The sequence below is a fragment of the Castanea sativa genome, chromosome 7 (assembly GCF_040712315.1).
Source record: "Castanea sativa cultivar Marrone di Chiusa Pesio chromosome 7, ASM4071231v1".
Taxonomy (NCBI): Eukaryota; Viridiplantae; Streptophyta; class Magnoliopsida; order Fagales; family Fagaceae; genus Castanea; species Castanea sativa.
In genome coordinates, this window is record NC_134019.1 from 31,269,634 (window position 1) to 31,291,187 (window position 21,554).

Consider the following 21,554-nt stretch of genomic DNA (forward strand, 5'->3'; position numbering starts at 1 on the left):
ATAATACATGAGGCAATTCCTCTATCCAGCATCCTTTAGCGTCATCCAATCGTTTCTTCAACCCCACCAAGATAACTTTGTTCGTTGCTTCAGCCTGACCATTTCCTTGGGGATAAGCCGGTGTTGAATATCCATTTCTTATTCCCATTCCTGCACAATACCGTCGGTAAGCTTTGTATCAAATTGAAGCCCATTATCAAAAATTAAGGTATAAAGGACTCCGAAGCGAGTTATGATATTTTTCCAGATGAATTTCCTCGCATCCACATCCCTAATGTTGGCTAATGGCTCGGCCTCCACCCATTTCATGAAGTAATCCGTGCCGACAATGAGCCATCTCCTATTACCTGATGCCCGAGGAAAAGGTCCGACGATATCTAAACCCCACTTAGCGAAGGGCCATGGGCTGGACAACGGATTTAAGTTACCTCCTGGTTGATGTATGTTTGGCGCAAATCTTTGACATTGATCACATTTCTTGGCATACTCTTGAGAGGTTCTCTGCATGCTCGGCCACCAATACCCTTGGGTCATGGCTCTATGAGCTAATGATCTTCCTCCAGTATGGCTCCCACACACACCTTCATGCAATTCTTCCAGCAAAGGTTCCACGGCTTCAGGATGTACGCAAAGCAGATACGGCCCTGCATAGGAACACCTGTAGAGTTTCTGCTCCCCTGACAGCCAGTAACGAGGAGCACTTCTTCGTACCTTCTCGGCCATTGTTCTATCTTCAGGCAATACACCTTGCTGCAAGAAAGCTACGATTGGGTCCATCCAGCTTGGGCCCACATGAATATTATGAACCCGTACCGCCGAGCTGCTTGTCAAGCTAGAGGTCAACAAATCCTCCACTATGACCATACGTGGCAATTTTGAGCCCAGTGACGTGGCTAACATGGCTGATGAATCAGCATGAGCATTCTGTCCCCTTGGGGCTTGTTGTACTTGGAAGCTCTCGAACAAACTTAACACTCCTTTGACTCTTTTGAGATAGCCCTTCATTCGCTCATCTTTTGCCTCAAACGCTCCGTTAACTTGCCCTACTACTAGTCTGGAATCACAGTATAATTTTACTATCCTTCCTCCCAAGTGTCTAGCCATTTGGGCGCCTACCAAGTGAGCTTCATACTCAGCCTCATTATTCGTGGCTGAGAATCCCAGTCTCAATGATTTTTCAATGACTAACTTTTCGGGAGAAATTAACACGACCCCAACCCTAGCCCCCTTTCGATTTGGCGCCCCATCCGTATAGACTTCCCAAGGAATGACGTGTTCCAGTGCAATGGTTGTTACTGTCACCATGGTATCCTCTCGGTTAATCAGACCTTCTGTGAACTCGGCCACGAAGTCGGCAAGATTTTGCCCTTTAATCGCAGTTCGAGGTATATACTTGACATCATAAGCTCCAAGCTTGGTTCCCCATTTAGCTACACGCCCCGTGTAGTCCGACTTTCTCATAATGGCCTGTAAGGGCAACTGGGTGAGTATTATTACAGTGTGAGCTTGAAAATAATGGGGCAATTTCCTTGTTGCATGAACCACGGCTAGAAGCGCTTTTTTCAAAAGTAGGTATCGCTGTTCCACTTGCTGTAAGGACTTGCTGACGTAGTATATTGGCTTTTGGACCCCATCATCATTTCGTGTCAAGACAAGACTTACAGCGTGATCTGTGATGGCTAGATAAGCATATAACACCTCTTCCTTTTCTGGTCTTGATAATATTGGTGGTTTAGCCAAGTATTGCTTTAAATCCTCAAAAGCCACATTACATTCATCAGTCCACTGGAAATCTTTCCACTTATGCAAAAGACGATAAAAGGGGCGGCACCTATCTGCTGACCGGGATATGAACCTATTCAAGGCTGCAACCATACCAGCTAGCTTCTGCACTTCTTTTGGATTTCGAGGAGGATGCAAACCCAAGATGGCCTTGATTTGATCGGGATTAACCTCAATCCCCCGATGAGTTATCATGTACCCCAGAAACTTTCCTGAGCCCACTCCAAAAGAACACTTCGATGCATTCAAACGTAACTTATGCTTTCTTAACACCGAGAAGGTCTCCTGCAAATCTGTCAAATGGTCTTCTGTCCTCTTACTTTTAATTACCATGTCATCAATATAAGCTTCCATATTACGCCCCAGCTGCGCATCAAACATTCTGGTCACCATTCGTTGGTAAGTGGATCCTGCATTTTTTAGACCAAAGGGCATCACTCGGTAATGGTAGTTACCATTAGGGGCCCGAAAAGCCGTCTTCTCCTGATCATTCAATGACAAAGGGATCTGATGATACCCTTGGAATGCATCCAAGAAGCTCATTCGGAGGTGCCCCACAGTTGCATCCACCAATTGATCGATTCGGGGTATAGGGAAGGGGTCCTTGGGGCATGCCTTATTTAAATCTGTAAAGTCAATACAAACTCTCCATTTGCCATTTTTCTTTTTTACCACGACAGTATTGGCCAGCCATTCAGAATAAAAAATTTCCTTGATCGCCCCAGCTTGTTTTAGCTTACTAACCTCCTCTTTAACTACCTCCGCATGTTCTTGAGATGTACGCTGAGGAGCCTGTTTTCGGGGCCTAGCATGGGGATTTACATTCAAATGATGGCAAATAACTTCTGGATTAATTCCCGATACGTCATAGGTCGTCCATGCAAAAACATCAATATTATCCTGTAAAAATTGAACCAACTTCTTCTTTTCTGGTTTCAACAACTTCGATCCTACTTGGAAATATTTTTCTTCATCTTTCCCTATAAACACTTGGTCTATCTGCTCGGCAGTGCCTCCCTCTTCAGCTTCACCGACTTCCCGAGCAACCTCCTTTGATTGCTATGAGGTTTCAAACACCTCCCCCGCCACTGAACCTTGACCTGTTCGTATAGTGGCAGACGTAAGACATTGCCTAGCTACGATTTGGCTGCCACGTAGTACTCCCACACTTCCTCGTATAGGGTATTTCACCATTACGTGTAAAGTAGACGAAACAGCCTCCATTGCATGAAGCCAAGGCCTGGCCAAAATGGCCGTGTACGGGGAGTAGGCCATAACAACTATGAAGTTCACCTGTACTTCGGAACTCTCTACCTGCACAGGTAACTTAATCATTCCTCGTGGGATTACCTGCTTCCCATCAAAACCGACCAACGGATGATCATACTTTTCCAAATCTTCATCTTTCAACTTCAAACCACTAAACAGATCAGGATACATGATCTCTGCACCACTTCCATCATCCACCAAGACTCGCCTCACTTCATATCCCCCGATACGAACCGTTACCACCAAGGCGTCATCATGGGGTTGATATGTGCCCTCTTTGTCCTTATCGAAAAACCCCAATACCGGCGTCACCGAGAACCTCATCCTTTTATCGGCTTGATTACTTTCGTCCATGACCTCACTCCCACAATTGTTTTGAACAGTCATGACCCGAGAAAGTGTCCCAAACTCTCCTCTCGGCTGCGCCAAGATGACGTTAATAGTGCCTAGCGATGGTTGAGGGGCCTGACCCCAATACTTCCGAGTGCCTTGCTGGCCCCCTTTCCCGTCCGGTTTAGCCAATAAATGATTGATCTTTCCAGCCTTAATCAGGTGATTCAGATGATCGCGCAGTGTCCGGCAATCCTCCGTGGTGTGTCCCTTATCCTGGTGGTAATGGCAGTGGAGGTTTTGATTTCTTGTGGATGCATCTCCACTCATTTTGTTGGGTGGCCTAAAATATGGTTCATGCCGAATTTTCTCCAGTATGTGATGCACGGGTTCCTTAAATAATGAATTAACTAAGGGAGACTCGGCGATCCTCGGATGGCTTGGAAAGTCTCGTTTGGGCCGAGTACCTTGAAACCCTCCTACCCGAAGATCTTTCCTCTCCAGATACCCTTTCATTTTTCCTTTGCTTTGCACCTGATCTTCTTCTACCCGTTTATACTTATCTATCCGGTCCATGAGCTGACGCATATCTATCGCGGCCTTCATTGTCAAAGACTTCCTTAACCCATGCTCCGTGGGAAGACCCACCTTGAAAGTTCTCACGGCTACATTCTCCACATCCCCATCAATTTCATTATACATTTCCCAATATCGATCAGAATAGGTTTTGAGTGTTTCGCCTTCCCTCATAGACATAGACAGTAGAGCATCCAAGGGTTTTGGAATCCTAGTACAGGTTATGAACCTTGCTCCAAATGCCCTAGTCAATTCCTCAAAAGACCTCAGAGAACCTTCTGCCAAAGCATCAAACCACCTCATAGCCACGGGCCCCAAACTGGAGGGAAAAACTCTGCACATCAGTGCCTCATTATTCGAATAAACGACCATCTTCTAACTAAAATGACTAACGTGCTCTACAGGGTCAGTCCTCCCGTTATACATAGTAAAGATGGGTTGCGAAAACCTACGAGGTAGCTTTGCCCTATTTATCCTGGCCACAAAAGGGGATTTGGCGATTTGCCTCAGGGCTTTACCCATTGCATCACTCCCGTCATCGCGATATACCCTATCAGTATCAGGCATCCTTATCTCCTTCTGCTGCTTTGCCCTAACGCTCGAAGACACACTGACACGGGTCACACTTCGAGTAGGCTCAAATACTGGGGGATCATTTCCTCCAAGGTTTACTTCCGAACTGTCACTGGAAGAGCTAGCATTACCCTTACGTCTCCGCTTCCTACTATCCACGCGCTTGCGTAAGTAAGCTATCTCAGATTGCATCTGTTGCAATACATCGTCGCGAGACATATGCCCCTCAGTTAGTGATCGTTGCTCAGCCCCCTGACCGCCATCATGTGCTTTCACCACCCCTGAGGTATGTCCCTTCCCTTTGTCACGCCGGAGACTTACAGCTACGTCCTTGCTTCGTGAACTTACTGATTCCTCCCCTTCTAGGTACGCCTCAGCCATCTATTTCTATATTACGTTGTTGTTCCCACAGACGACGCCAATTGTAAGGACCTAGAAAACTCACAAACCTGCTAAGGCTCCTATTGCTGGTTTCCTGATTAAAGGTCCTTGTACAATATATTTGGTAGAGAGGGTCCAACAACAAAAGTCCCTCCTCCATCTCTTCCAGCCCCTATTTATATCATTCGTTCCTATCATCTCAACCTTACATCTTGCCATCTATCAAGCTTTTCCCCCCGACACCTGTCTGTCGGTAACAGAACAAAGCTCTAACTCTGCGCTATACATTGTTCAGGTCATATCTACATTAATGCAACGGACAAAACTGGTATTCTCTAATTAATGCGACCAGAAAGATTGGTGCCAGCCATTTAATGCAATCCTCTAGGTTATCCTACTACATTCAGATATGTGCAGTATGTCCCTTATGTCACTAGAGTCCATGCCACCTCATCTTCGGGTATCGTCAGGTGAATTTCCTTATTCCTTTATATCCTCTTGCTTGCTACGTGTCAGCCTTCCCTTCCTCGGGTCCTAGGGCTCCTAGGTCCTCGGCACCTCACACAAACAGACCTGATAGTCTTCTTTAACCTATCCTAACAAATGGTTTGGTTATTTTGCTCAATTTCTTCTTTATATACCTAGGGATTGAAGCCAATTTAAATTTTTTTTTTTAAATCATCAACAACTTGACAAAAAGAATTTGCACCATTAATTAAACTATTGTAAAAATTATTGTATCTATAACCATGTTTTAAAAATTGAAACGGTTAAAGAATCTAAAGACTGACCGGTAAATTTTACTGGCTCTTGATTGGTTTTTACCGAACCAATTTAGGGTCTAATTTCCTATTGAACAGGTTTAACTGGCTAGTTTGGTCTAGTTTTTAAAACAATGTCTATAACATCACTCACTTACACTTCTACATATTTTTACAAATTCAATTATATTGGTCATTTGTAGTGGAGCGTTTGTTTATTTTAAAAAGATAAACTTATCGAAAAATAAAATAAAAAAAAGATAAAGGAGAAGTGCTACGTCCAAAACATTTTTTACAATATTTTCACAATAAATTATAAATGATAAATTGTTACTGGTCCTAATTTGAATCTACCACTTAAATTTTTTTTTTTTTTTGCCCTTCGTAATAAATGATAACAACCTACCACTTAAAATTTATTTAAAAATATTATAGACCTATCATTTCTCAAAAACAAAGTGATACATAAGAATATACTGTAATTGTTATTTAACGGAATGATTAATGTGATGATTTCTTTAAACCCCAAATAATAAGTGTGTTGCTCCCTTAAAAAGCTAAGAGCACCACATTTTATTATAAAAATGCATGTGGAAAGTTGTTAACGGTAGATAAAAAAAAATGGTGTAAATTGTGAATTTTTTTTCTTCTTATTTTACTCTTTTAAGCTATTTTGTTAATTAATGGATACATGTCATGATGTATCTTTTACATGACACTATGCCTGAAAATAAAAATCATATGTATATATTTTATTATATAAAAAAATAATTTTTTATTTAAAATTTCTTTCATTTTATTATTTATGTTAATTAATATATTACCAAAATATACATCGTATAATTATAATCCAGTAGGAGCTTTTCTGTTTTTGTCTCCATTTGACTATTACGTAAGACTAAAGACAGAGAATGATTGGAACGGTATTTTGCCGTCAAAAGCTTTTATGTACTCTTGCTTCCCAATATTGCCTCACTATTTCTGTCGTGTAGTCTCAAAGTCTGTAGAAGCTGCGACCTTTTGCGAAGAGGAAGGAAACTTCCACGCAGTCCATCAGTGAAGTCCTAACTCCTAACTCTCCAATCTCATCAAAAGCCAAAAAACAGTGTCAAGGAGTCCGCGTGTACCCCACACCCCCAATTAAATATAAATAAGAGCCATGTCAACTACAATGCTACTCACTATCTTACGTCACCCCTTTTGTCTCTATTATGTAACGTCATCACTTCTCTGTTTATATGAGTCCCACCACAGAAAATGTACCCAAAAAAAAAAAAACTTTTTCAGAGTTTAAACCATCTCAATTCCCAAGGGGCCACCCCAAAACTGATCCAAAGGCCAATCCAAATCCCACTTATCAATTTTCCACGTGACACCTCAAACCCCTTCAAACCCGTGTGTGATTTGTGTGCCAGCTGAGCTTGCCACGTCAACTCACCAACATATATAAACCCCTCACTCTTTCTTTCACACCCAACACCAAAAATCAATTTGACCAACAAACACTTTTTTGGCAACTGCAAGAAGGAGCTTACTGCAAACTGAAACATGTACAACCCTTCCAAGAGAACAAAGATCAATCAAAATCCCATAAGTCAACACTCCTCCTTGACACCGCCACCTATGCCTCCGCTTCAACACCACCGTCTTTCGACCGAGGATGAACTCTCCGTGATGGTCGCCGCCCTCACCAACGTAGTATCCGGCTCTTCCTCCACCTCCGCCGCCGCCAATCAACAATTCTACGGCTACCCATGGCTGCCTTCGCAACCCACATTCGACGGAGCTGCGGCGGCCAGCACTTCTTCCCCAACAAGCACCGGTACTGACTGTACGGACACGTTTCTGCCTCCATCGTCTGAATTGGACACCTGCCACGTGTGCAACATCGACGGCTGTCTTGGCTGCAATTTTTTCCCGCCACCACCGACCCAACAATATACTACTACGGATAATCATCATCGTCGTCAGCATCAGCAAGAAAAGAAAATTGTAGTGTCATCTGGGTCTGGGTCTGGGTCTTCAAAGAAACAAACACAGCAAAAACAACAAAGGGTGAAGAAGAACTACAGGGGAGTGAGACAAAGGCCATGGGGCAAATGGGCTGCTGAGATCCGAGACCCGAGAAAAGCGACCCGAGTCTGGCTCGGCACATTCACTACTGCAGAGGAAGCAGCCCGAGCCTACGACAGAGCCGCCATCGAGTTCCGCGGACCACGAGCCAAACTCAATTTCCCCTTCTCCGATTACACAGGAGCAAATTCATCAAACTCCTCCGATTTAAGAACAACTGCTGAGAATTCTGCCGAAATTGAAGTCACAAATTTAATTGGGAATGGAAATCAGGACAATAATTTCGTCGATGAGCATTGGGAGGAATGGATGATGACGCTCATGAATGGTGGTGATTCGTCAGATTCAGCTGGTAATACTAGCAACGCTCTTAGTTATTAAGACTACAGTAAGTCTAATGGCCATGTGAACATTTTGTGAGCTTTTTTTCTTTTTTTTTTAAATTTTACAATTCGTTCAATTTTTAGCCAAACAACAATTGTGTTACATTATGTGTGTCTTTTTTTTGGGAATATTATCTCCAAAAAAAAAAAAAGATCTATGTTAAATATAGTATAGATTCTTAAAATTTGTTTTGTTGTTCTTCTTCTTTTAGTAGTATGAAATCAAAAGACACGTTATTCAAAACAAAGAAGATTATGTTTGACGTAGAAGAACCTAGGAAGAAGGGAAGGGGCGAGTAAGAATAAGAGTCAGATGGGACCCACACGGCCACACGGCTGACAAGTAAAGTAACACTCTTTTAGTAACCGAAACGATATCTATGGTCCAATGTTCTCTCTCGCTCTCTCTCTCTCTCTCTCTCACCTGATGAAAAAGAAACACTACCGCTTCTTGAATAATCTGGGTCCCATTCAAAAAGGGTGGGATCGGGTGTTCGCCACCTTGGAGTCGAGGGAGTGTGCCACGTCACGTTTACCAAATTTATTTTGGGTCTTTGCCATGTCTAATTCAACATGTGTTTTTTTCTTTACTAACATGTTTAGCATGTGCCTTTTAAATCACGTGCGGATTTGGGAGAAAAAAAATAATAATAGAAAGAAATCGTCACAACTTGAGTCAGCTGACAACGTTGTTTTTTTTTTTTTTTTTTAATTTTGTGTTGAAAAATTGTAGGAAGTTTTTTTTTTTGGGAAACTAAAAAATTATTGCAGTTAGCAACACAACATTCTTATGCACGCTTTACTATAGTTATTTAAGTAAGAAGCCGTAATTAATTGTTAGTTATGTAGGACAGTTATAACAATAGTTGTGTGAAAGTGTGTTATGCTAGCTTTTTTTTTTTAATATATATATTTTTCAATTTTTCATAATTTTTTTAAATTAATGATTAATGAATACATTAAGGCATAAAACATACATTAACCGAACCAATTATTATTGTACGGTATATGGCAAGAGTCCCATCTCCTCCTAGGCCCAAATACAAAGCAGCCCATGAATAGTATTCGGCCTTGGACCCAACATCCCTCATGGCTAATCTTAAACGACCTTAAGACGCCAACCCATTGTTCGGGAATTCAATGCACGGCAAGACAATCCTGATAAACAGTAGTCTCAGCACAACCATTGTTCGAGCACCAACTACTAGGTGTTCAGTTAAAATTATTGGTCATTTTAGTCCGTCTAGAGATATTCTGCCTAGGAGCTGCCCATTGTAGGATACTTAAAAGCCCACTTAACTAAATAAATTGTGAGCCCAATTGTAGAGTTGATCTAAGAGCAGGGAATTGGGCTCGCACAATTGGCGCTATTTGTGAAAATCTCCTATTCAACTATAGTTCCACTGAGATACATTTGACTAAGCATGTCTGACCATCGCTCAGCGAGCTACGCTGATAGTGGGTCAGGGGCTCATCTTAGAGATCCAGCTGGCGAGAAAGGAGGTTTAAAAGGAATGAAGACCGAAGACACGAATGGGGCGGGGAACGCTCTAGTTCAAGAGAGGGATTGTCACAGACATATTGGTCAGTGTCTGAAGTTCCCAAGCAAGAACAGTGTGAAAGGAGGAACTAGGAACTAGAATGCCTGCGTAGATTGGTAAGGGACCTGGAATTGGAGGTACAGGGCAAGCGTTGAAGAAGGAATCGCGATGAGTCTCTTGCAGGGTCAGTAAGCGTGGGGGGCAGTCATGGAGAAGCATCCCGCCAGTCCCGTTCTCGTCGGTCCAGGGACAAATCACGAGATTTCGTTGACAGGGATTCGGTTTCCCCTAAACGGCATAGGCCTCAAAGTGCCGCAATGGACCCCATGAGTCGTGCGCTGCGTAGAGCGGCCTCGTCACCGTTCTCGAACGAGATAGAACGAGCTCAAATGCCGAGCAGATTTAGTAGACCATCGTTCATCTCGTATGACGGGAAGACAGATCCCGTGGAGCCATTAGTCATTATATTCAAACGAAGTCTCTATACAATCAGAATGACACGCTTATGTGTAAAGTATTTCCATCTTACCTCAAGCCTACTACTTTAAGGTGGTTTAATGGGTTAAGGGAGGGATCAATTCATAATTTCGAAGAGTTAATTTAGGAGTTCAGAGTCTGGTTTATGACATGTAGTCGGGAACCCCAACCGGTGGATTCCTTACTCTCTATGAAGATAGGAGCCGGGAAAACTCTGTAGAGTAATGCAAGTAGGTATTGGAAGTTGTATAATGAGATTGGTGGAGGTAATGAGAAGGTGGCCGCAAGTACTTTCAAGCTGGGTTTTCCTAAAGATTCGGAGTTGTGGGAGTTGTTAACTAAGAGGCCTCCTGAGAATATGTGACAACTTATGAGATGTATTGAGGGGTATAAAAGGCTAGAAGATGATTGGGAGCAAAGCAAAGGAAAGACACCTATCGCTTCACAATACCCGAAGGAGTCTTGGTTAGGGGGCTTTCAGCCACAGGCTAGAAAGGAATTAAGGATTCAAGAGCTCAATGCCCGTACTAGGGAAATCAATGTGGCATTTAAGGAGCTCGTGCATAAGATTCTGGAATGAATAAAAAACGAGCCTTGCTTTTGGTGGCTAAGCAAAATGGGGGGTGAGCCAACAAGGAGGAATCAAAACCTGTATTGTACTTACCACCGGGATAAAGGCCACACAACGGAGCAGTGTAGGATATTTAAGGATCATTTAGAGCAACTAGTGAAGTCAAGACATCTGAAAGAATTTTTCGTGGAACCCAGGAGCGGTGAAACCGGGCAGACCTCAAGGCCGTGGAGGACCACACTTCCACCCCCATTGGGAGTGATAGAAGTTATCCGTGCAGCTTCGATGGGAACCATGGTGACTAAACGAAAGGGGGTGTTAACTGTAGTGTTGGCAGAGGGTAACTGAGAAGACCCTCGGTTTGGAAAGAGAATTAAGCCTACACGAGAGCCGATTGCATTTGATGACGATGATTTAGAAGGAATAACCCAACCACACGATGATGCGCTTGTGGTTACTGCCCGAATAAACAATTTTATAGTCAAAAGCTTGTTGTTGGATCAAGGAAGTGGGGCCAAGGTGATGTATCCTGACCTGTTTAAAGGGCTGGGTTTAAAGAATGAGGATTTGTCCAAGTACAACACACCTCTAGTGCGATTTGATGGCCGAATGGTCGTACCTGAGGGGAAAATTTCACTCCCTGTGAACATGAAAAGAAAGAAGGTGATGGTAAATTTTATTGTAGTTAGTTCATTTTCTCCTTATACGACCATACTCAGCAGGCTGAGGATTCACGCGATAGGGGCGATCCCATCTAATGTACATGTTAAGGTGAAGTTTCATACCGATCATGGTGTCATAGTAGTGCGAGGAGATCAGCAGGTAGCAAGGCAATGTTTAGTGGCGGCAATAAACCGGGAAATATAGCAAAAGAAATTTGCCGAAGAGGTCCCTTTGTAACAATTACAAGAGCCCCAAAACGGCTAAGGGGCTGACAATGCTGAGGACCTAATTAGGATAAGTATACTTCCATACGAGAATAGGAGTTTCCAAATAGGAACAAGTATGAAGCATGAGGATTGGGTGAATCAGTTGTTGTTGTTAGTTCAGAATTTGGATGTCTTTTCATGGAGTCTATACAAACTACCCGAAGTGGATCTTGAATTTATAACTCACAAACTCAACGTGGATCCATTGTTCCCATCTAGAAAGCAGAAGTCGAGGAGTTCAGCTAAGCAACACGTTAAAGCTGTTAAGCAAGAGGTTGAAAAGTTGAAGGAGGCAAGGGCAGTAAAAGAAGTCTTTTTTTTTTTTTTTTTGGAATGGCTATCCAACACTGTGGTAGTGAAGAAAAAGAATGGTAAGTGGAGGTGTGTGTAGATTTTACCAACCTCTACCGACCATGCCCGAAAGATCCCTACCCAGTACCAAAGATTGATCAGCCACATGTGGATACCCTAGGATGAGTTTCTTAGATGCTTTTTAGGGCTATCATCAAATTGCTTTAACCACCGAGGACCAGGAGAAAACGACATTCATTTCCCTTGAAGCTAATTACCACTACACAGTAATGTTGTTCGGCCTAAGAATGCAGAGGCCACTTATCAAAGGATGATGACAAGAATGTTCGGGGAGAAGATTGGGAATACGGTGGAAGTCTACATCGATGACATGGTGGTGAAAAGCAAGGAAGATCAATGGCATGTCGGTGATTTAGCAGATATATTTGAAGTATTCAGGCAACACAGGTTACATCTCAATGCCAATAAGTGTGTTTTCGATGTAGGGGTTGGCATATTTCTCGGGTACATGATCACCCATCGAAGAATAGAAGTGAATCCCGATCAGATAAGTGCCATAGAGCGGCTTAAGCCACCGAGTAATCCAAAGGAGGTGCAGATATTGACGGGATATTAGCTGCATTAAATCGGTTTGTTTCAAAGTATACTGATCGACGCTGTCCTTTTTACGAATTATTGAAAAAGTGGAGAGGCTTTTCAGTAGACTAAGGAGTGTGAGAAGTCTTTTCGAGATCTGAAAAATTACCTGGTAAATGCTCCGATACTATCTACCCCAGAGGCTGGTGAAGATTTGTTCATGTATTTGTCGATATCTGAGCACACAGTGAGTGCGGTATTACTAAGAAATCAAGGAGTTCAAAAGCCAATTTCTACATTAGTAAGACATTAGTCGATGCAGAGACGAGTTATTTGCTCTTGGAAAAGCTAGCTTTAGCATTAGTGCAAGCAACTAGGAAGTTACCCCATTAATTTCAAGCTTATACGGTATATGTGTTGACTCAGTATCCACTACAATCTCTGCTTAAGAGGTTTGACTTTACTAGCCGGATAGCCAAGTAGGGGACCAGGTTAGGGTCATTCGATATTCGGTATTAACCTCGAAGCTTGGTCAAGGGCCAAGTACTGGCCGATTTTATTGCAGAGTTTACTCCTTGGAGAAACCAGGGAGTAGTGTGTAATGTAGAGGCTTGACCCTAGAGGGTGTTTGTGGATGGTGCATCTAGTGCAATGGGAGCGAAGGATGAAATTGTTATAGTATCGCCGAAAGGAGTGAAGGTGGAGCATTCATTCAAGTTGGGGTTTCGGGCATCGAACAATGAGGCTGAGTATGAGGCCCTTCTTGCGGGGTTGAGGGCCGCGCTTAGCCTTGGAGTGACCAACCTAGAGGTGTATTCAGATTCTTAGCTAGTGGTTACTCAAGTTGAAGGTAGTTTTGAAGCCAAAAATTCTCAGATGATTGATTATTTGGAACTAGTGAAGCAAACAATGAGCAAGTTTCAGAATATAAAGTTGATTCAAATTTCCCTAGGATAGAACAGGCATGTAGATTCCTTAGCAACTTTGGCATTGTCCTTGGCCGATGAGGTACCTCGATTGATCAAGGTGGAGGTGGTGAAGGAACCAAGCATTAGCTCGAAAGTAAACATCTTGGTTGTGACCTCGGGTGAGCCTAGTTCGATGGACCCAATCATTGAGTTTCTAGTTGAAAATTGTTTGTCGAACGAAGGCAAATAAGCTAAAAAAAGTGCGTAGGATTTATGCTCGGTTCTGGTTATCTGAAGACCGCAGATTGTATCGAAGATCTTTTGGAAGGCCTTACCTACTGTGCCTCCATCCTGCCAAAGTTAATGAACTTTTAATCGAGCTCCATGAAGGGGTTTGCGGCAACCATGTGGGAGGCCACTCATTGGCTCATTGAGCAATGACACAAGGATTTTGGTGGCCTAAGATGCAGAAAGATGTTACTTAGTATGTAAAAAGGTGCGAGCAATGTCAGAAACACACCCCCGTTGATATATCAGCCTGCGAGAAGTTTGAATTGTTAGGGTTTATGCCCTAAAATCCAATTTATTGGCATGTCATAAACAATTAAATTGTTTAATTATATGAGATTATTTGTAAATGAACTAATGAGACATTATTATAGTCCTTGAGATGCATTGTATGTGATTTAGTCACAGAAGACATAAATCACAAGTTCCTTATAAACTTAAAATATAATTCATAGTTGGTGATGAAATTGGGCGTTTCATCTACAAAAATTATTACACATCAACTATAATGGTTTATCTTGATCATGGAAGCAGAGACTTCTAGTTGATGTGTTGATGTGTCTTAAGTGTTAAGACATATTGAACTGAACCGCTGTGAGATTAATTATTCTATCAACAACTGTCACCTGAATGATTAATCTCATGATTTCTAATTTCATAGACTCTCAATCCTGAGAAAATAGTGACCCCGATCATGAAATATAGGTTACTTTGATATATCAGGAGTGAGATCTAATATTGACAGTCAAAACCTCAATATGTTGGGTAACCTCATGTAGTGTTGAGGGAACACATATTCTTAAAATGGAATCCATAATCTCTTTTTATAGAGACGCGAAATATCTCCTTAAGATAAGTTTAATGAGAACTGGTTATTCAGGGTACCCACTTTAGTAAGAAGTTACTAAAGTTTATATTTATTGAAATCAGATATTAATAAATATGAATAACTAAAATATTAAACCGGTTGCTCAAGGATAAAATAGTTGTTTACAAAGTGATAGTTCATTACGACTTTGTTCACTATGGATATTTCATGGAGGGGTCAAATGATATCATTAAAGTCTTGGGATATAATTTATTAATATGGCCTAGAGTGCTATTATATTTATATAGTGATATTAAATATAAATAATGATAACTTTGGACTTGTCAAGAGCTGACAGACAAGCCCAATGCCCATTGGAACTAGAGTCTTATTTGTTCCCTTTGGTCCCATCTCAAGACATAAACTAAAGCCCAATTAGGCAGGCCCAAAAGGTTAACCCAATTAAATAATCAATTTTTATTTAATATGAGTTATTAAATAAAGTAACTACCAAGGTAGTTAGTATGTATGTATGATTAAAAGAAGAGAAAACAGTTTTTATTTCTCTACAGAGTCTTTGGAATATATTTTTTTCAAAGGAAAATCAACGTACAAAAAGACTAATTAAGAGACCACTCTTCTCGGGCACCATGTGGAATTGGGATGTTGATTAGAGGTATTCTCAAGTCTTGTTTTTAGAATTTTACTACATCAAGGTACACTTTCTATTCTTTGTTTTAGAATTCAAGGTTACTGTTATCTCTCATGAATGAAGTAAATTTGTGCTTGTTGCTTCCGCTATGTGTTTTGTATGAGATGCAAAACCATATTTTTCAACATGAATCCCATCAGCAATCTGTGGCCTTTCGCACAGTGGGAGCTAGACATCATTGGGCCATTTCCTTAAGCTACAAGGAATAGAAGGTTTGTCTTGGTGGCTATGGATTATTTCACTAAGTAGGTCAAAGCCGAAGTGCTAGCTAATATTCGGGATGTGGATGTCAAAAAGTGTGTTTGGAAAAACATAGTGACGAGGTTTGGAGCGCCAGAGTCCCTAGTGTCTGATAATGGATTGCAGTTTGACAGTAAAGCTTTTTGCAAGTACTGTAGCGACATTGGCATAAAGAATAGGTACTCAACCCCGGCGTATCCCCAGAGCAAACAAAGTAATTATTAATGGGTTGAAAAAGAGGATGAAGGGTGTGAAAGGCAGGTGGACCGAGGAGTTGCCAAATGTGTTATGGGCGTACCGTACAACACTGCGAAGATCAACAGGTGAGACTCTGTACTCCTTAGCATATGGAGAGGAGGAGGTTGTACTGATTGAGATAAGTCTGTATAGCTTAAGGACTTCAGAATTCTCCCCCGTGATGAACGAGGAAGCAATGGTAAGATAGTTGGATTCACTAGAGCAACGCCGAGAAGCAGCGACTATTCGCTTGGCAAGTTACCAACAGAAGCTGGCTCAACGATACATCAAGGATGTGAAGACAAGGGAGTTTGGCGCTGGTGACCTGGTGCTGCGAAGAGCTGTGGGTGGCGCTCGGAACACCAGTGCTGGAAAACTAGCCCCGAACTGGAAGGGACCATACAGAATCACCGCCATAGCTGAAGCAAGAGCATACTACTTGGAAGACATGAAGGAGAGGCCACTCCCCCGGCCATGGAATGTACAAAACTTGAAAAAAAATTATCATTATGTATGTAAATCTTGGGTGTTCGGATTGTACATTACAAAGCACATGGACTATATTGAATGTTAGTATGTGAACTTTCCCACTCAAAACTGCTTATAAAAAATTGCATAAGGACAGTAGCCTTGGCTCAATTCGATCCCAGTCACCAACCAGGTGGAAACCTTAATGTAAATTTTCCAAGGACAGAAGCCTTGGCTCAGTTCGATCCCGGTCACTGACCAAGTGGAAACCTTAATCTAAATTTACTAAGGACAAAAGTCTTGGCTCGGTTTGATTTCGGTCACCGACCAGGTGGAAACCATGCACAAAATTTTCTGAAGGACAGAAGCCCTAGCTCAATTATATTCCTGCCACAGATCAGGTGGAAACCATGCTTAAAATTTTCCTAAGGACAAAAACCTGGGTTCAATTCGACCTTGGTCACTGACTAGGTGGAAACCTTACCCCATTTCCTAAGACAAAAATTTAGCAAGGAAAACACCATGCAATATAAAACATCGAGCAATATAAGTCGTGTAAATTGAATAGAGAAAAGGAAATAATCCAAAAAGAATTCAAATTTAGCAAGCCATGGTAGCATTAAGTATTTATCGAAGAATAAAAGTATTTTTCCTCCAAACCGAGATGACTCTATCCTGTCACCACATCTCCGTGACCATAGGCAATTTGAAGTAAAGCAGATAAAGGGAATTAGCAATAGAGATAAATAAAACATTTTCTTTTTTCAAACGGTAGGATCTTGTGGCTAATCTGACTGAACTGAGTAACATCCACGGCAGACTGGACATTAGGGTCTAGAAGCTAAAGTTGAGCTGAACTCTATACGGCATTTGGATCACTAGTGATCTCAAGATCAATCAACTTGACATGAGGGTCGATCTCTTACACCAATTCTCTCATACTTGGATTATCTTTTTTATCGGCATCTATGAGGTTTTGAACTAGAGGAAGGGGTTCAAGGTAAGGAGTCTAGTCGGGATTTTTGAAAGGTGAATCTTCGAGCACTCCCATGGCTAACGTTGCTGTCATCCATCCCTTATTGAACCCGTACCGCCGAGATCGGAACATGACTAGCTCAGCCGAGTTCTCGGCGTCTATAAAACCCATGTTATAAAATTTGTTCTCGTTCTCCTCTAGGGCAGCCTTTAACTCGACAATTTTCTTGTCTCCCGCCGAGATTATGCTCTCGTCTCCAACTAATCTAAGCACCTTCTATTTAGCCACTTGGGCCCTCTTAGCAACTCTTGTCCTCTCCTCGGCGTTCTTGGTGGCTGTGATTTTCTCCCTTACGGTGGCCTCCGTAACCTCTTTTAAGGTATTTTCCTTGTCAGGCTCATCCGTTGCATTCTTCAACTTGTCTTCCATCATGTAGGCCAACTGCGCCTCCTGTCAATACAACAAAGATAACTATGTAAGTAAAGAAATACTGTAGCAAGAATTAAATAAGTGAAGAATAGATGTTACCGCAATAGTATGATGTTGAAGTCTAACAGCTACTGCCTCATCGATGTTGTCCGAGAAGTAGCGTACATAGTTCAGCAGCTGCTAAGCTTACCCGAGACTTCTAGCGATCCGTCCACCCTCCACAGCAGACCAATTCCTTATACTAGAGGTCACAGGAAGATGTTCACCCCCAATCATGAAGGTGCTCTGCCATCCAGTAACAGGGGGTGCTGAGGAAGAAGCTACATTAGACCTTATCTGTACGGATGGACGGGTGCTTGTAGCGAGTTTTTGGATGGTCAGCTATGGTCGGCGTGGGAGGAGTTCTCAGAGGCACATCTTCTAGCCTAGTAGGAGGTTGATTGGCGTTTCAGGGTCTTTTTCGACCATGGAGGGCGGGAGGAGAAGGAGGTTGATTGCCATCTGGGATTTGTTGTTGCACGATGGGTCGCCCGTCGAGCAAGAATTGGTCGGCCTTCATTTTTCGGCACACTACCATTTCGTCTCCTAGATCCTCAGTGTCGGCCTCTGAAGAATCAACCGACTCAGCTTCTATTGGCTCAATGGCCTAAACTTCTTCATAGGGCTCCTCGACCCGGATGTGCTTAGTATGACCGTAAAAAATAGTGTCAACTGATCTGTCTCTCACGGGAACTAACGAGCCCAACCTGATTAGCCGAGGGCTAAGATCTCGAGCTTCACCAAGTGTTAGCCCAGGTGGCAAGAACCCTCAGTGTCGAACGTCTAAATACGATAACAAGGGACTGCCCACTGTCAGTGCTTAACCGGGATCTTGGTAGCTTGTATACACTAGAGTACACCCAAGGATGAGATGAGAGGCTCGTAACTGACCATCGTAATGTATGAAGATTTTCTATCTCAACACAAAGTTCAAGTCTCGTACGTGTACTGCGTTGGTATCCAATTTGAACCTTTTGCCGTCTGCACCACCATATGCAAAAGTAATCAATATAAAGGTAAAACACAAAGATAATTATAAATGAACGGCAAAACATTGCATAATAAAAAGAATTCCAGCGTAACGGTATCGCGTAACGGTATCGACCAATATCTCGGGGCGAGGTCAGGCAAGAGAGCTCATTGGCATGCCAATTACCGCTCACCCGAACAAATTCTCTAGTCGAGTTTCTGTTAGAGTTAAGGAGGCACAATATCAACTGTACTCGGGTGTCCCTAACTTTAAGATAGTACCTCGAACTCTCTTTACCGCACAAGAAATACATGTAATTTATGTGATGCTGGTCTAAATGTAACCCGTATAAGTTATTTAGTCGACTAACGCAACTCACTACTTGGTAGAAAATTGGTGGGAGTTGGTCAGGACATAAACCATAAAATCTAAGTGTTCTAAGTATCAAGGGGTCTATAGGGAACCTAAACCCCCCCCCTCCCTTCTCTAGAATAGACATTAAAGGAAAGAAAACCACATAAGGATGCCACTCGAGGGCTATATCATCCTCATGGCAGTAAGCTATGTCTACGTCTAGAGGAATGACAAACCTAGCCCTAAAATTGGCCAAGGTAGACTCAGTTCTAAGAAGATGAGAAAAACCCATTCCTAATACTAGAATAGAAGATGGCAACTAGTAGAAGGTAAGGTAATGAGCAAAAGGACTTACAGTGGGCTCTAGAAGGTGTGCTTTCGGTGGAAAGATGTATGCAAGGCTAAGATGAACACAAAGAGAAATAAAAAGATGGTCTGATAAGAGGAGTGATACTATTTATAAGAGAGAAATAATTAATGAATGTTTGGGTGGGAAAACCTTTTCAAATCACTTTTTGTAACCTCCACACGCGTAGCCTCAGTACACAAACCGTTAGGTCATAATTATTGTCTGATGTGACAGGCTATCATCACATTTATTCCTAAAATAAACTGTTGTCTTGTCCTTCATTAATGATTGACACTTCACATCCTCGAGGAACAGCTAATAGTGTGACATAGGTCCTTGATTCTTCCCCGAACACTAGGAACGAATTAAGGGGGGGCTATTGTACAGTATACGGCAAGAGGCCTATCTCCCCTTGGGCCCAAATCCAAAGCGGCCCATGAATAGTATCCGGCCTTGGGCCCACCATCCCTCATGGCCAATCTTAAGCGACCTAAAGACGCCAACCCATCGTTTAGGAATTCAATGCATGACAAGACGGTCATAATAAATAGTAGTCTCGGCACCGCCATTGTTCGATTACACCTCAGTGTACCAAGAGTGCGTTGGGAAATACTGCTGCCGAGCAACGTTCAGTGGCTAGCACCAGTTCCAACATCCAAGCTCCTATTCCCAACGCAAAGTATATTCTTGTCAAGAATAATCAAATTGGGCCCCACCCACACAAGTGATGCTAGAAGGCAATCATTATCAGCTCATTACCACCAGGTTATAAATATGCGAAGAGAAGAAGAAAAAAGGGTTAGACACTAGAGGGAAAGAACCAGGAGAGTGACCGAGCACCAACTACTAGGCGTTTAGTTAAAATATTTAATCATTTTAGTCAGTCTAGAGATATTCTGCCTAGGAGCTGTCCATTATAGGATACTCAAAAGCCCACTTAACTAAATAAATTGTTAGCCCAATTGCAGAGTTGATCTAATAGCAGGGAATTGGGCTTGCACAATTATTATATGCATGTTTAAAAAAAAGGAAACTTGAAAGTGAGAAATTACCCAAATGAGTAATGAAATTGAATTATTTATAATAAACTTATCAATTTAATATTATAAAGTAGGTTGAAATTGTGACAAAATGACAACATTTTTTTTAATGTGTTGAATAATTGTAGGGTCATACATTTTTTATACATATTTTGCTATAATTGTCTTATATAATAGACTGTAGTAGATTGTTTGGTACTTTCACATAGATTTACTTTTTCTCCATTATTAACTTTCAAGTCACATAAGACAATTGTGATAATGTGTGTGTGAAAGTGTGTAATAATTATACCATAATTGTTCTTTTGTGTTTGGAATTGATTGATAGAAGGAAAACTTGAAAACGAGAGAGATTACCCAATTAAGCATGTTTTATTGCTTTTTTTTTTTTTTTTTGATAGGATGTTTTTTTGCTTTTTAGGATAAATACAATGACACAGAACTATTTATAATAAACTTATATCAATTTAATATTATAAAGTAGATTGTAAAGACCGATAAAAGAAAAAAATCAAAAAGATTGTAAAAGACGTGTCCATTGCTTTTATTTTGATATTAATGGGTCAAATAATATAAGATGGTGATGGGAGAGTTGCCTAGGTTGAAATTGGAAGCTGGAAAAGAATAGGAATATGTCTCTATTTTTTTATTGAAACACACAAAAGCTACTTTACTCATTTTGCTAATTGTTACTAGTCACGGTACCGCGTGAGAACGGTCTCAATGGACTATAGCTGGATGGTTAGAACTTAGAAAGGTCTCATTACATCTTATTACTTTAATGATACGACTTTGCTAACACGTGCTTAACCTGTTAATAATATTACACATTTAATTAGTGTTTACACTCCTTTCTGATCCAGGAATTGGCGGCGTGTTTTATCATGATGTCATATCAATCTTCTTCAAGGTGCTAAAATTTTCATCTATAACGGATAATTTAGTTTATCTTAATCGAAACTTTTGTAATTATTTTTTAAAAATAATTCTAAAGAAGGAAATTTAAATAATGATTCTAGTTTTTATTTATTTATTTGTCACGATTCTATTTTATCAAGAAAACTTTTATAAACTAATTAGAAGTTATAAATTTGTAAGATTTATTAAAACTATAGAAATGTTGGAATCATATAGGAGGAATTTTTTTCCTAAAATAATATTATTTGCAATAAGTTTATTTTTTTGGTCAAAATTATAATTTT

The 21,554-nt window shown here is 41.3% G+C and overlaps 1 protein-coding gene across 1 annotated transcript; it reads left to right on the forward strand.

Moving 5' to 3' along the window:
* The first annotated feature begins 7,153 nt into the window (after positions 1-7,153).
* On the forward strand, positions 7,154-8,263 carry LOC142642849 (ethylene-responsive transcription factor ERF109). Its single transcript, XM_075817277.1, has one exon. It carries the CDS (start codon positions 7,221-7,223, stop codon positions 8,124-8,126), a length of 906 nt encoding a protein of 301 aa, XP_075673392.1. The 5' UTR covers positions 7,154-7,220; the 3' UTR covers positions 8,127-8,263.
* The last annotated feature ends 13,291 nt before the right edge of the window (positions 8,264-21,554 follow it).

What these genes read in the sequence shown, in the direction of transcription:
- LOC142642849 (XM_075817277.1), top strand. Translation starts at nt 7,221, where the DNA reads ATGTACAACCCTTCCAAGAGAACAAAGATCAATCAAAATCCCATAAGT.